At 39.7% G+C, this 16320-nt stretch overlaps 3 protein-coding genes across 3 annotated transcripts; 1 reads left to right on the top strand and 2 right to left on the bottom strand.

Moving 5' to 3' along the window:
- Positions 1-922: 922 nt before the first annotated feature.
- barx1 (BARX homeobox 1) lies at positions 923-4289 on the bottom strand. The gene is made up of 4 exons (XM_047026274.1): positions 3733-4289; positions 1972-2263; positions 1716-1800; positions 923-1595 (listed from the first exon to the last, which is right to left on the bottom strand). Exons 1-4 carry the CDS (start codon positions 3932-3934, stop codon positions 1428-1430), a joined length of 747 nt encoding a protein of 248 aa, XP_046882230.1. The 5' UTR covers positions 3935-4289; the 3' UTR covers positions 923-1427.
- A 1459-nt stretch (positions 4290-5748) lies between these two features.
- Positions 5749-14237, top strand: ptpdc1a (protein tyrosine phosphatase domain containing 1a). Its single transcript, XM_047026396.1, has 10 exons — positions 5749-5950; positions 8565-8660; positions 9690-9861; positions 10202-10282; positions 10525-10643; positions 11012-11149; positions 11253-12424; positions 12514-12699; positions 12781-12891; positions 12992-14237. The coding sequence occupies exons 2-10, from the start codon at positions 8573-8575 to the stop codon at positions 13124-13126; spliced, it is 2202 nt and encodes a 733-aa protein (XP_046882352.1). The 5' UTR covers positions 5749-5950; positions 8565-8572; the 3' UTR covers positions 13127-14237.
- An 86-nt stretch (positions 14238-14323) lies between these two features.
- LOC124471441 (tripartite motif-containing protein 55-like) lies at positions 14324-16276 on the bottom strand. Its single transcript, XM_047025927.1, has 4 exons — positions 16042-16276; positions 15804-15962; positions 15515-15685; positions 14324-15241 (listed from the first exon to the last, which is right to left on the bottom strand). Exons 1-4 carry the CDS (start codon positions 16237-16239, stop codon positions 14645-14647), a joined length of 1125 nt encoding a protein of 374 aa, XP_046881883.1. The 5' UTR covers positions 16240-16276; the 3' UTR covers positions 14324-14644.
- Between the last annotated feature and the right edge of the window lie 44 nt (positions 16277-16320).

Below are 16320 nucleotides of genomic sequence, written 5' to 3'. Positions count from 1 at the left end.
ATATTAAGAATAAATACAATACTGGCATGACCTACAGTGACTTGTAACTTCTATAAAACCATCCAGCCACAACTAAAACACACTAAAAACACAAACAATTTATGGGAAAGGATTATCTTCCTCCATGAGCGTTAATGCTGTAATTCCAGAATAGTTGTTTCTGCTGCGCTTGACCATACTTTTTCACCTGGCTATAGGTCTACCTCATGTCGTTTTTAGGCATTCTGTCTGGTAACTTCTGTATATTTTTTTAAATGACCCCCTTATAAAGAAATTAAAAACATGTTATTTTTAAGAAGCGAATCCGGCTACATTAGGCCTATGCGAATGACTTGTGCCCTCCCTTCATTTGAGGTCTTATTCAAATAAAAATATTATATTTGCAAGACATTATTGCGCTGTTTAAACTGAACATGAAGTATTTAAGGAGAAGTGATCCAAGGCATGCGTCACTCATTCAGTATATCCCCACAAATGCCATAATTATTACACAGGCATGACTCATAGTTTAAATTCTGTGATGAGAACGATTTTTGTAAACATTTATGCAAAGCTTTGAAAATACTGTGTTACCACATATTTACAGAACACTGTAAACATACCATTACAACATTCTAAGATAAAGTAAGCTCTCCCACAACCAACCAAAATTATTCGTCCAATGAGACATGTCCTTTGATGTGGCTAAAAGCAACTTCTATATTTCAAGAGTAATCAAGAGCTTATTTAGGTAGCTAGCTATAAACTGTACATGATTCAGTAAAGTCTATAATCACATAAAACTTGGCATGAGGGTTGCACGTTTACTAGCCAATAGCACCGGAAATCAACACCTCGATGGCCTCCAATCAAGCATTAAAGTAATAAATAAGGATATATTTAGACAACGGAGACTAATGTTTTTTTTTTTGGGGGGGGGGGGGGGGGGGGGGGGGGGGGGGTAATTGCAGGCTACCATTACAGTAGAAAAGAAATACATGTAGGCTTTATTTATTTACAAATGAGTGGGTGAGAAAATGACGACATAAACTTAAATTTGGGCATAGACTAAAACGTTTTTCTTCGACGAAAATAAATTTAGGCTACAATAAACTGTTAGTGAAAAAATATTTAATAACTCCTCGATGCTTTGATAACATATAGCCCAACAAAGCAAACATACAGAGTCCATCAAATTCAATGTAATGAAAGATGAGTTGACCTACTGATCATTGTTTCTGTTCCTTCCTGTAGCCTACAACTCGACAGCGTTGGAGTCGTGACGCATTTGATGAACATGATAGCTATTCGGAAGACCAAGGCCAATAGGAGTTCACAATGTCAAAATGTCGACTCAACACTGAGGAACTTCAGTCCATGGACGACAATTATGCATCCGAGAGTTTATGCCTAAAATAGTCGGACAGACAACATCTCAAAGAGCCACATTACTCCTCTTGATTATTGTCTGAATGTGAAGAAGTAGAACCGTCGGATTGTCGGTCAAGGTCGCGAGACCTTTCTTGTTCAGAGAGCTGATCACTTGAAGGAATGGAGTTCTTTTTAGGACGGCCTTTAGGTTTGGTTGGTGATTCCAATCCTCCTCCTTGTAACACCTGCATAGCATTGGCATTATTTAATCTATAAATCGAGCAAAATTGTATTTTTTATATCATTAGTGTACAGTTGTAGGTGTGCCAACCAGAAGTGCCAGTGCAGGCTGCGTCAAGACTTACTATTTTTTTCCACTTCATTCTTCTGTTCTGGTACCACGTTTTTACTTGCAGTTGACTTAGGCCCAACGACTCAGCAAGGTCTATTCTGTGACACACACAACATTTTATTTGAATTTATTATTTGTAAGTCTTTCATGTTCCAATGTTTATACTTTGAGAACATGAACGAGGCCTACTATTTGGATTTCTTTTTAAACATGGATTAGTCAACATAACAACTGCAGACTCAATCTATGGCCCATGGACAATTATATACCTGTCTGGTGTAGAAAGATACTTCTGCTTTTCAAATCTCTTCTCCAAGCCCATTAACTGCAACTCAGTAAAGACTGTTCGACTCCTCCTGCCCTTTTTAGTCTTGCTGCCACTGTCTGCGCAATGCTCCAATTTATTGCGGAGGTGAAGATCTAGCGGCAGGTGATGAGACGCCGAGCCGACTTGCAGACCTGGAGCACCGGATAATAGGGAAGATCCTAAAGGTGCCCCCAGTGAGCATGAAAGTGGGGACATAGGGAACTTCAGGATGCCCGTCTGGTCGGCCTTCAAAACTGCAGGTAGAGAATATTGCATGGAGGGTATCAATATTTTTGATAGGACAAACGATACACTCTTGCAATTGAAATTGCCCTGCGCTGATATTTGAATATAGCCTATGACTTCAACAAGAATTGGGCACAATAACGACTGAATTAGCAATGGCCTACACACAAAAGTATTAGGCTTTATGATAGGCTTAATGCATTATTATTACAAGTCATATGATCAATAATAAGTTAATAATTTACATTTAACCTATTCATTTTGTAGACAAAAAATGCACGGATAATAAATTAATATAAGTTAAAAGTGTTCAATTTAACAGTGCCTATGTGAGGCACTGTTAAATTGAGGCCTATGACAATTAGGAACAAGGCACAGTGCAACAAAAACATCCTTTCAAGTACAACATCACACAATTTCAATAATAATAATATCCATACAATATAGATGATGCAAACAATATATATTAGGCCCATATCGTTGTATGCGTAATATGCGTAATATGACTACATGAACTTAATACAGGCCTCGACTTGTCAAAATGGTCAAATATAGGCGAAATAGTGATGGCGAAACTAAAGCCATGAAATAACATTCTAAGGGGAGTCACTTGGAAATCTCTTCACATCTGGCCTATCAGTTGTGATAGCGTAATGCTGAAAGACATTTAGGCCTAGCCTATGACTGGATGCCGCCAACATCCATTGTATTATATTGATACACAGGAAAACGTTGTGGCATAATAATAATTGTGTGTTCCACCTTTTCTCTGGAATATAAGTTTTTGTTGAACAGGTTATCAAGACGTAACGTAGAAATGCACACGTTGGCAAGGTCGGACGCGCGTAAAAGAAAAGAAAAGTCTAGCCAAACAAGAAAGACGTAGTCTGAATTCACAAACCAAATAGGGTATTCTAATCCTTTTTGATGACCATCTACTTTGTTTCACACACAATAATGGTGCTTTCTGCAGTTTAACAATATCAGAACCATATAGGCTAAAATAGACTTGTTTACGTGGAAATAGACAATATTACCCTTTATTAACACCCCCACAATGTTCCAAATAATTGTACCTACATACTAATCGACATAATAGCCTATTTAGGTTTCACACATTCATTATTTTGAGAAATATCCCTATTCGTGTCTATGTATGTAATATTTATAGCTTATAGCCTACCGTTTCAGTTCATTTGGAAACACATACTAGGCTAGGCTACAAAAATTAGATTACAAAACATTATACCAATTTGAAAGATGCAGTACCAAAAATGTTAACGCACCAAGACAGTCCTAAATCTTTTGAGATAAATATTGGATGCCTTTTCTGCAGACTAGAAACATAAAGCAAGGTAGTAAGTGTGATAATTAACATGTGACCGGAACAGATCTCATAGTATAAATTGAGTTTGGCTGAATGCAGTTTCGGCCTATTGTTAAATCCGAAAGTTATATCAAAATGGCCTAAACTTACCCAAATGGCTGTGGAACGGACGAGCCGATAACAGAGCATGTACTCCAAATTTGAGTAGCTCACCGGCCGGGGCAGACACCTTGTGATCCGGGTGATCAGTCAGAATCTCCTCTATCATGAAACTTCTGTAGCGATGTGATCTATGGTCAGGATGTGCCTCCGGGGGATAGTAATGTGCTCCCATGTCCAAGTGATGCTGCATTGTATTTCAACTTCAGTGCAAAACAGGTACTTATAGTCCGTTGTTGTGAAAAGCCCCCTTATGCGTTCACATCTGAAGGTTCTTTAATATTTTCAAATTGACTGGGTCTGCGTTATATCTGGGCTGAAGGGAAGCATGGTCAGGGTTGGTCAAATGAAATCATATTTAGTCTGAACGATGTCCTCTTCGTCTCGAGGTGTTCCAATGGCGTTTGATCAGGTACCAAACCTCAAAAAGTTTTCAGCAAAAGTAGACTACATGCGTATGCAGTGTAAAGAAACAGCCCCAATCTGTCCGTAAAGCGTCACCTTGCTTCTGAATTGAAGAATGAGATCATGTCTTTTATGAGTCTCGTCAGCCTATGCCCCTCCTTTTTCCGAGGCTAGCTACGGGTCTCTCCCAGACAAAGTCAGATGCAAAACGTCTTATTTCTGCATGAATTTGTTTGTCCGAATACTTAATGACTTAAATTAGCCTAGATTTTACTTGTTATTTCTTCATGAGCTCTGAAAAAAAAACACATAGAAAATCTGTGTTTTAATAGGCTAGTCTGGGCAAAATGTGTCAGTATACGACGTTTTGTGATAAACTTAAGGGACTGTAGGTAAAACACCTGAATAGTAGGCTAAACACAAGTAGGCTAACTTAAAAAGTAACAAGTTCATAAAAATTTTACAAGTAGCCTATTAAAAAACTAGGCTAGGACTACTTCTTCTTCACAACCACTAGAATGCACTATTAGACAGCTCTTCGATATCTGCCGAGCCGACGTGCCCAGTGTGCATGGCGAGGTAAAGGTGATGGAGCTACGAGAAGTGACTATAGCGACATTTTGGCATGAAGAACAGTTCTTTGTTTCATTCCATTAAACATACAGAATGTGAATGCAAGCCCAAGGGATAGGCTACGTCAAATGGATCTATTTCCCATCAATAGCCTATGTAAAATGAACAGCATAAGGCGCTATGTGGTGTTGATATTAGCTGACATGTGAATTAGCCTGTAACCCAGTAGCTGCAGGAGCAGGACTACTAAATACCGAAACATATTATTTGTTGTGTCTCCAGTTCAGGATGGATTACGATGAATATAAATTCTTATTTCGCGCTAAAGGATGCTGACCAAACTGGGCGTAGCCACATCCATCGGGATCAGCCAATAAAAACGATGCATTTCATTTGACAACATGTCAGGTTGCTGGCTTAGCTTGCTAGCAACTATTAGTGATGGGAAGTTCGGTTCTTTTTACTGATTCGGTTCTTTGAATCTCGTTCAGTAAAATGAACGAATCTTTTTTCGAGTCGGGTTGGGGGCTATACGTCCACTGCACTGTAGGTTAGTGCATGACATGTGCACCAGCAAATACTATTTCAAAATAAATTCCTGCATTAAAATAATGTATCATGAGTTTGTATGATTTGTTCATGTATTATCACACTAGCATTTAATTATCACGTCAAACAATTACACTGCACTAAACTGTAAGTGTAAATGTAAAGTGAAAATAACCAGTCAGTATGATGACTTGAGCGAATATCATTCATTCACGTATTACTAAAACAGCGGCCACGCGAAAGGGAATAAGGAAACTGTTTCCTCTACTAAAAAATACAATGCGGGTCACGTGAAAAAAGGATCCAAAGACTCGTAGAAAGACCGAGTCGGGGAAGGAACTAATCATTCGTTTCCTCTAGCTACAGAGCCTATGCAGGTCACGTGAAAAATTATCCAAAGACTCGTAGAAAGACCTAGTCGGGAAATGAACGAATCACTCGTTGAGAGGACTCGTTACTCCCGAGTCCTTATAAGGATTCGTTCAAAATGAACGAATCGTTCACGAACGACACATCACTAGCAACTATGGAATAGCTACAGTAACATTTTTAAATTACTGTTGTAATTAACATATGTTGTATAAAACATGGCATTGTGGCAAATACAATGTCACTAGATAAATCACCACTGTCCAAAACGTCCCAGCGAAGGCAGTACAATCAGAAGAAGAGAAGAATAAAGGTACTGTACAGCTAAGCTATTGCACTAGCTACAGTATTTAACACGGTACAGGAAACTGAATGCTAGCTAGACCGCTAGCCTGTAGACTAGCTGCCTTACAGAACAGACATCATGCCAAATCTAGCAAGAAAACATCAGCCTTCCTCTAGCTTTGTATGCTTTTATCATGCCTCTTTAGCTTTATCAACTGTAGATGGCAACAAATTGGACAGCAATTCAAAAAACATACTATCACGAAATATAATTGAGAGCTATAGCTCTAGCTATGTAGCTATAGCTCTTAATAGTATCTTAGTTACATAGATCGCTAGATGTCTTCGATGTAGACATAGGGTTTAGTAGTCTAATACTATCTCGTGAGCGACATGGATGCTAGCTAGTTGCCAGGGGTAGTCAGCTAACTACATGATGAGTCACGGAAGTTTGTTTATTGTGAGTCGTCACAATGGTGAGCTGTGCTGAATGAGCACCATATCAAAAGAAGAGCCAGTGTTGGGGTTAGCGGGCATTTCTTGCACAAGCTAATGAAGATGCCTAGGATTAGGAAAACGATGTGCTGCATGAATGCTTGGATGCAGCTCTTACTCTGACACAGCATCTAGCCAGGCTAGAAGACCTATCAACTTTGGAGGGATGATTTAGATTTAAAATTGTCTGGCTTTTAAAAGATGCAATGGCCATAACATGTATTTTGCTGTGTAAATATTTATGTTAAACTAACTAAATCTTAGCATAACTTAAATCTAGTAAACCCAACTAGGACACGTGTTTGCCTCGGTTGCTTTGTCTTAAATAATAGATGAAAGGATCAGCTCCAGTTCTTCTATTATTTCAAGGCATGATATATGCCTACTCACAGATGAATGTATCAAAGTGTAGTGCAAGTTGCAACACATTTTGTCATTAGCATTTGAATGCACAATAAAACCTTTTCACTGCTGATACTGATTCTATACTGAAATTGAAGTATTCAAATGACTAATTAACTTTAAGACTTGCAAACTGTTAGACATCTTTCAAATGTAGGCCTATTAAGTAGAGCTCTGTTTTTATTTTATAAGTGGTAGTTTTGGTTAACCAGGGCTGTAAACTAAGATTGTTAGCCTAATTGTTCTCAATATCAAAAGTAACCTAACTGATATTCTTCTCATGAATAGTGTAAATATAGTCGTATTGAGATTGTATCGTTTATCCTCGGGCATTGAGTTATAAAATAGAGGCATAACAAAAGAGCATTGTGCAAAAAGCACTTATGGGGCATGTTTATTAACAAGCCCAGTGGTGATGGCACTCACCTCCCACTCTTTTTGTGACTCATTGGAAACTTCTCACCAGAAATCTCTTCACAATATCCTTCACAAAGTCTCTCACATGCACACATAACTTCACAATGTACAGTAACAACATACTGGGCAAACAGAGCATGTGTAAAGCATGCTTTTGGATGGTGATGTGGTAGTCCATGAGTATGACTTTATTGTGGAAGAAGAAAAAGAATGGCTTCATTATTATCAAGGACAATTTGGTGTCGAATTTCCACTTGACAAGACTGACAGTATTTTAAACAGATTGAATGTTCTGAAGTGGTGTTCAACCACTGTCCATCTCAATGAACTGAAGTATCAGTTATCCGTATTAGTGTACCTTACAATGTAAATGAGGTCTGAAAACTCTCCTCTACACCCTTAGTGTTCTAACTTTACAGCATGAATTAACCATTTGCTATCCAATGCTTGTTTCAATAATAATAAGTAGGCTAAACCTCAACCAGCTCTTGACCTGTGAAACTTTGATTCAAGGCTTTAGCATAGCTGTCAGGTTGATGTAAATTGTACGTGGCTTGATTAAAAAATGCATTGGCATGTTTGACTAGAATAGGCTAAGGCTGCATCATGCACCTGCTTCCCACTCATCTAAATAGTTGCCTATAACCTTAGTCCATGAATATCAGCCTGTGCTTTTTCCCTAAGGTACTATCCTCAGCAGCAAAGTTACATTTGCAGCATTTTACTTGCGTAGCAACAACTTTCAGTACAAACAACAGGTGTATGGTAACATCTGTCCATTGATATGGAGAGGTTGCTGTTATCCTAGACAGTAAACATATGTCACATAGTTTCCAGCTTTTGGCCTATTTTGGATATCTATGCAAAGGCAAAAAGTGTATGTAAAAATAGAGGATGGATAGTGTAGAGGCATTAACAATTGATTAGCGTAGCATCTTCATAACTTAAGAAATTTGAATTGGACTTAGAATTGTCTAATGGTGAGCATAAGTGGGAACTCTGCTTCACCAGTAAACTGGTGTTTGGTTTTGTAACAAAGCACTTCAACCTCACATCCACTCCTAGCTCCCACCGCCCCTGCCATGCCCCACCCTCCTCCAGTCCCAGAGGTGCATTGGGACAGGCTGTGACACATGAGCCTATGACATGGTACCTCACTTAACACATTTCTCTTTCCCCTGGGTCTTCCTGCCAAGCAACAGCCTTCATGATCCTTACAACTCATTTGTGTGCATCCTTCATTGTTTGCTCTTATCATCAGTTAGCTCCTTCTTGCTTCAAGTTTTTATGTTGGCTTCTTTTGACACCATGTTTATTCACACTTTCAGAGCCTGTCATGGCAGCTGGAGTCAGCCTGCTGAGTGACCTGCCTTACTCTTCCAGTGGAGCCTACAGTGGAGAGCTCAACATTGAAATGGAACCAGGTAACACAACTTTGATTCTAAAGTATCTGTCTATCCATATTATTGATGTGTTATGCTATATTACACTTGATGCCTTGTTAAATATAAACAAAAGCTAGACTGAGCAATTAAAGATACGATATTAGCTCAAATAGACCAGCCTTTTTCAGGTTATGCCGTGTTTCAGTGAGCTAAACTACACAATTATTATTCATTTTCACAGAAAAAAATATTTGTTATGTCACTGAACTCATGAAGTTTTTAGATATCTATCTGAACTGCATGTCATTGTGCTCTTTGAGTTACATAAAGCACTTGATTTAATTGTTCATCACATGGAATACTGAGGAAAAAAGGCTTAGGTCTAATTAGATGCCCATTTTGTGTTTAGTCAGTGTTATATAAGTGCATGCCCTTTAGAGAAATGGATCTCAGTGTTATATCCCCTCATAATGAGCCCATCAGGGTGTGTATGCACGACAAGGTCCCACACAGCCACCCACTGATGACTTAGAAGTTGGTTGTCATGGAGACACTTCAAAAGCAACTGCTGGACCGATGGACTGTATTCGCCTCTTGTGCCTCTTTTGTGGCAATAGGCTATTGTGTGTGATGATTCACTGCTGAAAGAGAGCTCTTGGAACTAGTAGATAGATTCGACGCTGTCACAGTCAGAGGCAGGACTGGAGCTCAGAGAGATGCAGCAACCTGGCAGAGGCTCTTCAACTGGAGGTGTGTTGAGCAGCATCAGGAAGAGCCGGAGACACTCTGCTTCAGATGTCCTGCTGAAGGTCCTGCAGCGCAGACGGAGCTCGGCACTGGAGATCCTGTCCTCGTCCACTCAGAGGGTGATGGTGGCCGTCAGCATAGCCGGGGCTCGCACAGACCCCAAGGGCAGGAGATGTAATGATGCCTTGACATGGAGCTCATTTTCCGTCCTTTTAATCTATTAGCAAAACGTGAAGGTGGACAGGTCCTATAGGAATCTTGGAAAAATGTGTTGCGGTTGTTTGTGGTAACATGCGCTGTGCTTTTGTTTTTGTTCTTCAGTCAGCACAAGGGTGCCCACAGCCAAGTACACCAAGGTGGGAGAAACCCTGAGACACGTTATCCCTGGTCATATGCAGTGCTCAATGGCATGTGGAGGGAAAGCCTGTAAATATGAGAACCCCTCTCGCTGGAGCGATGAGGAGCAAGCCATTAAGGGCCTGTACTCATCCTGGTAAGATGCACTCTTCATATCCTGTATAGATGTTATTCTCTGTGGCAATTTTTGTTTTATATGATTGTTTTACATTGCTGTGCTCATCTATACTGCACTTGTATAGCAGCCCGGGTGTCATGGCTCGTATGTACACTGAAGTCCTGATCAATAAGTAAACAGAAAAAAGTCAATACCTGCTTGACAAAAGCCTCATTAGTAAAATAACGTGTCTCTAATTAAATGTTAGGTACTTTGTTTATCATGTTACCACTGTCTTTTGGTATAACAATGACTTGAAACATTCCTATGTTATGCTTCCAAATGCACATCTTTAACCATGTTGTGTCTTTCACTTCAGGATTACTGACAACTTGCTTGCAATGGCAAGGCCTTCCTCTGAAATAATAGAAAAATACAGCATCATTGAACAGTTCCAAAGGTATTTTCACCCATCTTGTTGTATCTGAATAATAACTATTCTCTGTGAAAACCCAGATTTGACAGATTGAGTTTTAAAATTGAAATATATATATATTTTCTAAATATATATATATATTTCAGTGGTTAACAGCATGTGTCTTATGACCCTGTAAATGTGTGCTGAGCATTTTGTTGGCCCCTGGATTGTTCTGGATTTAGCCAGTGACTATCATGCTGACATTGACATTTATCCGTGCTCAGGTGTAGCTTGAGGACGGTAATTAACCTCCAGCGCCCAGGAGAGCACGCCAGCTGTGGTAACCCCTTAGAGCAGGAGAGCGGCTTCACCTACAGACCTGAGACCTTTATGGAGGCTGGCAGTGAGTAGCTCTCTCGCTTTCTATCTTTCATTCAGTTTATTTTTTCTCTCACCGATACAGTTACAAAGATTTTTTATTATTTCTCAAGGTTCAATCTGAGTACTTCTTTTATTTGACACACCTAGGAATTATGCATGTGCTTGTTAATCCTTTGTGGCATCCTTGATATGCATCCTTTGCTTGACAAGCTCCTTTGTGACCTGTTGAATGCTATCACTATACCTACTTTAATGAGGCTTTTTGTCACTCTTGACTGTTAAATATATTTTTCTTGGATGGATTAATATTTAATAATCCCTCTTCAATCAATTCATCATAAATTCCTGGACCATTATGAAACACTTATGGGTAATCTTTGTAATTTACAGTTTATTTTTACAACTTTGGATGGAAGGACTATGGAGTGGCATCTCTCACTACAATCCTAGACATGGTAAAGGTGATGTCCTTTGCCATCCAGGAAGGTAAAATGGCTGTCCACTGTCATGCTGGGCTTGGAAGGACAGGTTTGTAAAATCCAGCACAATATTCTAATTGTTTTAAATTAGAAATGATAGTCTTTTGATAATGGTTATGTTGTAGTGAATGATGGTATGGACCTTGTTGTAGGTGTCCTGCTTGCCTGTTACTTGGTCTTCACGTCCAGAATGAGTGCTGATCAGGCCATCCTATTTGTTCGAGCCAAGAGGCCAAACTCCATTCAGACCCGTGGTCAGCTGCTTTGTGTCAGGGAGTTTGCCCAGTTCCTTGTTCCCCTCAGAAGTGTTTTCTCCTGTGCCGAGCCCAAAGCCAATGCTGTCACTCTATCCCAGTACCTTACTCGCCAGCGCCACCTGCTGCACGGTTATGAGGCACGGCAGATGAAGAACTTGCCAAAGATTGTGCAGTTGGTCTGCAAACTCCTCCTGGACATTGCAGCTAACCGGCAGGTGGTGGAAGAGGAGGTGTTGGAGATCCCAGACCTAACGGCTGAGGTGGAGAAGACGGTCTCCCAGCAGGCCATCCAGCAGCTGGGGAAGGAGATGAGAGGGAAGGGCATCCCAGTGCCTTCACCCCGCCCATGTAGTCCACTCACCCTCCATGCACTACACCCCGAAGCCCTTCATGATCAACCTCTATTGAGTGACAATGATCTGGACCCACTGTGGAGGAAGCAGAACGTAGGCATTGCCCTGACACCTCTCCAACCCAGTAAAAGAAGCCTTAGTTACAGCGACTCAGCACTGTACAAACAAGGCCCCAGACGGAACTGGTCTGGGAGCCCTCTGACTATCCAGAAGGCATCAGCCAATCTCACAAACAAGCACTATCTATCTCAGAATAACCTGCCATCTGTTGACTCATCCATAAGTCCTGCGCAGCCCCTTTACAAAATCCCAAACCAGGACCCTCTATATCTGTCCACTGGCTCTGTCACTGATGAGCAGAATAGCAAAGTGTCCCAGGCTGCCACATCCCCCATTCAGCGTAAAAAATGTATTAGCAAAGGACAGTGCAGTCTGTCCTTGGGTTTCTCAGAGGAAGGCCGAAATGCCAACTGTGATGCTGTACTGTCCGCCTTAAGAGCGGAGGGTAGTGTGGAGGCCAATGGGAAGACCTCGGGTGTGGATGCATCTGTGGTCAGAGCTGAGGATGGAGAGGACAGACCGAGGCCAGCAGAAGTGCCTCTCATCACACTTCAAGCAGAGTTATCCCTGGAAACAAGACGTCTACTGGTGGCCAAAGCTCTAGCAATGGACTTGAATGATGACGACCTCAGAAACAAGGTTGCAATGTGGCAGGTAGAGTAATTGTACCAAAGAAAATCCCAGTTTCTAATGATTTGCTGTGTGTAGTAGGTGTACTGTAATGTCCATTTATCATCTTGCAGACTGAACTTAACAGCAGAGAGGGGGCATGGGAGAGAATGTGCATGGAAAGAGATCCCCTGGTGCTTTCCAGCTTGATGTGGTCTTGGCTTGAGCAGCTTAAAGAACCCATTATCACTAGCGAAGATGTCCAGGCCCTCAGCGACAAACACTACAACCCCCAGCATGCCCTTAATTCGCTTGAAAAGGTAGACAACGCTATATGCACTATAAATGCATGTTGATTGTCTTGATTGTCGACATTTGACTTCACATTTTTGGGTGTCCAGGTCCACAGACTGACCCTGCTGTGTATCCTGGACTGTATGGCCCATCTACTGACAATACCAGAGGACGTTGAAGCTGGTTTTCTTAACCGTACGATTAAAGTGTTTACTAAGGTGGGTTTGACCAAAATACATCTCACAAACTAGCCTATGAATATAATATGGTGGGAGTCATATCCATTGATAGATGTTGATTTTGCTCTCTTTTGAACAGATTCACACTGCCTCAGTGAATGACCAGGCCTTATATAAGACACTGAAAGCAATTCTGGTGCCAGTCCTGAACGAGCTGCGAGTGAAAGCCAAGGAGGAGATGGACTCTTTAAGCCACTGCACTAAAGTGTCCTGATCTTCCCTAATTGGTTTATTGCCACAGGAGGGACAGAAGTAAAAAAGACGTTGTACTGTCTGGATGTTCAGAACAACTTCTAAAAAGAATTTGGTTATGACTAGATAATGATGGGCATTATTGTTAATCAACAGATTCCTCTGATATTACTGTGCTGTTTTATGCTTTATTTATGTTTTAAAACGTAGTGATTTCTCCATCACACTGTGTATTTGTCTTTGTTTACCTAAGAACTGCCATAATGTTTACTGTGCCACAATATTTACTTCCCGATTGTATTTGTCATGTCTCCTGATCCAATATGTATTGTGGGATGGAATGTTACACTTAGTATACTTTTGTTTTTCATGAAGTTTGATTGGAAAGAAAATCTGAATGAATATGGAATAAGATTAGGGACAAAATTATATTCTGAAACTAAAGAAACATTTAATTTATTTTGAAACTTTAATACCTTTTCTGTTGCATTGTGTATGAGTTGTTTTATTTATTGATCTCTTTTCACTTGAAAAGTGTGACAAATGCAAGGTTTGCATTGTTTTGATAGTCAGTGAATTTGATTTTGCTAGATTAAAATGCAAACATGACACACATGCTACTGTAATGCAAATAAGATGGCTAATTGTATCTGTAAAACAATTCCCACTAAGCTTATTATACACCAAAAAAGAAAAATATCTGATTGAAAAGATCGAACTATGTTTATAACATCAGCCTGCCTCCACTAAAGCATTTTCCTAAATACTTTCTGCCTCTACTTTAATGGCCTGATAAACTAATATAATGTACTGCTGTCTGTTTTGTAATTTGTTAATTATTAGTAACTGTTGTCATAACTGTAGTGTATGAACACTGTAGCCTTGAAGACTCAGTTACCCTATTCTGACCTCATTTTATCTGTGGACAACACAATGTCATGTAGGGCTGTTGACACTGCTAATGTGCAGAAATAATTTAACAAGATCAACTTAAACGAAGAATTCATTCAAGTTCCATGTCCTATGGAACTTTTCAAGAAGCACTATTTTTTCATTGTTACATTATGTAAATGATTTACAGACAAAATAAATGTCCTTGACGTGCTATGTGTGGTTTGTCATTTTATTTTACATTTATTATGTCACCATTAAAAAACATTTAACATTTAATTCATCTACTTTTTGTATTTATTTATTCAAAACACATTTCTGATATCAAAACCAGTTTAGTTTTAATTTTAAGATGGAAAAAACCCTGTAGAGGTCACCATGTCCACTTTTAACTACAGAGATCTGCAAAGTCATTTAGCTTAATATAAAATTCAAGATATCTTTCATTAAACTTTGACTAGGCAGAAACGTTTAATTCTGTGTACACCAGAGGGTACACATTCATAAGAGATATCACACATTTGAGGTGGTTTGTGGAATTTGATCAGTATAGTAATAATAAAAAATCAAGCAGAGACCATTCACAAAATATGCTGCTCTATGTATTGAATGTGTTATTGAAAAGTAAGTGACAAATTTGTTATTGTCTTTATATATCCTCCTCGTCAGAGGAGCTCTGGATCTCCCAACTCAAACTGCAGTCTTCATCACAGTTAGAGTCAGACTCAAGAGAGGTGGTTTTAATGAGCATCATATCCAGACTTCTGTAGGCAGTTAAGTCAAAGTTGGTGCGGCCAGATTTCCATGCTTTCAGATCTTGAGATATTTTCCTCATAAAGCTGCTCCTTTTCACAGTGCCCATCTTCTTGAAATCTATGCCCATCAAGAGGTCTTCCACATACCTGCCAAGGGAAATATTTTCTCTGTAGTTGGCTGACAGATCTTTAGGATCAAGAATCTTCGCAGCCTCATAGAAGAGTCTTCTCTCTTGTTTCATGAAGTCAGTGGGGCATTTGTTGACATCTAGGTGCTTCTTCATTTCTGCATAGATCTCCTGAGGAACACTAAGCTCTTCCTTGCCATCCTCTAAACTTTTGCATCTTATGGAGTACTCGGTGTGAACCTTGAGAATCATATTAGCCACTTTCTTCTGGATCTCCTTGATCATGCTATTGCCAAGTTTTTGAAGAAATCCCTCAATATCCTTGGTGTTTGAATGCAGATCCCCTTTTTGCTGCTCCAAATTCTGAAAATAAGTTTAATTATCAATTAAACATGAAATAAAAACTGACCATCTTACATACATTTACATTTAGTCATTTAGCAGACGCTCTTATCCAGAGTGATTTACAGTAAGTACAGGGACATTCCCCCGAGGCAGGTAGGGTGCAGTACCTTGTACAAAGACACAACGTCATTTGGCACGGCCGGGAATCGAACTGGCAACCTTCAGATTACTAGGGGGGGGGGGGGGGGGGGGGGGGTAATTAATGGCGCATTACACAGTATCTTTTTGTACCTCAATGTGTTTTGCATTGACGTTCAGTTTGTCTTCCAGACTCTTCATCAGTTGAATAAAGCCCTTCTTTCTCTGTTCATACACATCAGATATTCTGGACACTGTGTGAGTGCTGTGATCTCCAAAAAGCTTGCAGGAGCTGCAAATAAGTGTATTTTCCTCAAGACATATCTGGAATTAAAGAACACATGACGATACAATGTAGCTGTTTGATGGTGTACTCCAAATCTGTACAACTGTTAAATTATACCAACATGTTGAGATGAAGTGTAGCGTATCCAAAACCTACCAGTGACATATTTTCATTATGCTCAGGGCACATTTGTGTCTTTGGCACATTTGCCTCCTTATTTTCCAGAATCTTTCCCTCTTTAACTTTATCCAGAACATTCTCAGCAAACATATTCCTTTTCATTCCATTGATTCCTTTTTGATCCAGAGCAAATGTCTAAAATACAGTACATTATCAGAATTGACATATATTTGTAGAATAATTCCATAATAAAATGCATAATCATGTTACTTACCTTTCTGCACATTGGACAGGGAAATTTGTGGTTTGGTTCAGTAGATTTTTGAGCGACAACTGTCTCTTTTAAGCACTTTTTGCAGTAATTATGTCCGCACGGCAACTCTATGACTGGTGGGGTGAAGAGGTCCAAGCACACTGGACATGACAGTTCCTTGCAGAGAGCTTCCATTTTCTTTTCCTTTCTGTCGTCCATAAACCTCTGAGTAAACAATGTACACCTTATTATCAAGTGCCTTAGGATCCAGAATGTTTTTGAGTAATTTCAAAAAGCATT

This window comes from Hypomesus transpacificus, chromosome 9, assembly GCF_021917145.1.
Source record: "Hypomesus transpacificus isolate Combined female chromosome 9, fHypTra1, whole genome shotgun sequence".
Classification (NCBI taxonomy): domain Eukaryota; kingdom Metazoa; phylum Chordata; class Actinopteri; order Osmeriformes; family Osmeridae; genus Hypomesus; species Hypomesus transpacificus.
The sequence above is the reverse complement of the archived record's forward strand: the minus strand, read 5'-3'. Positions and strand labels throughout refer to the sequence as shown.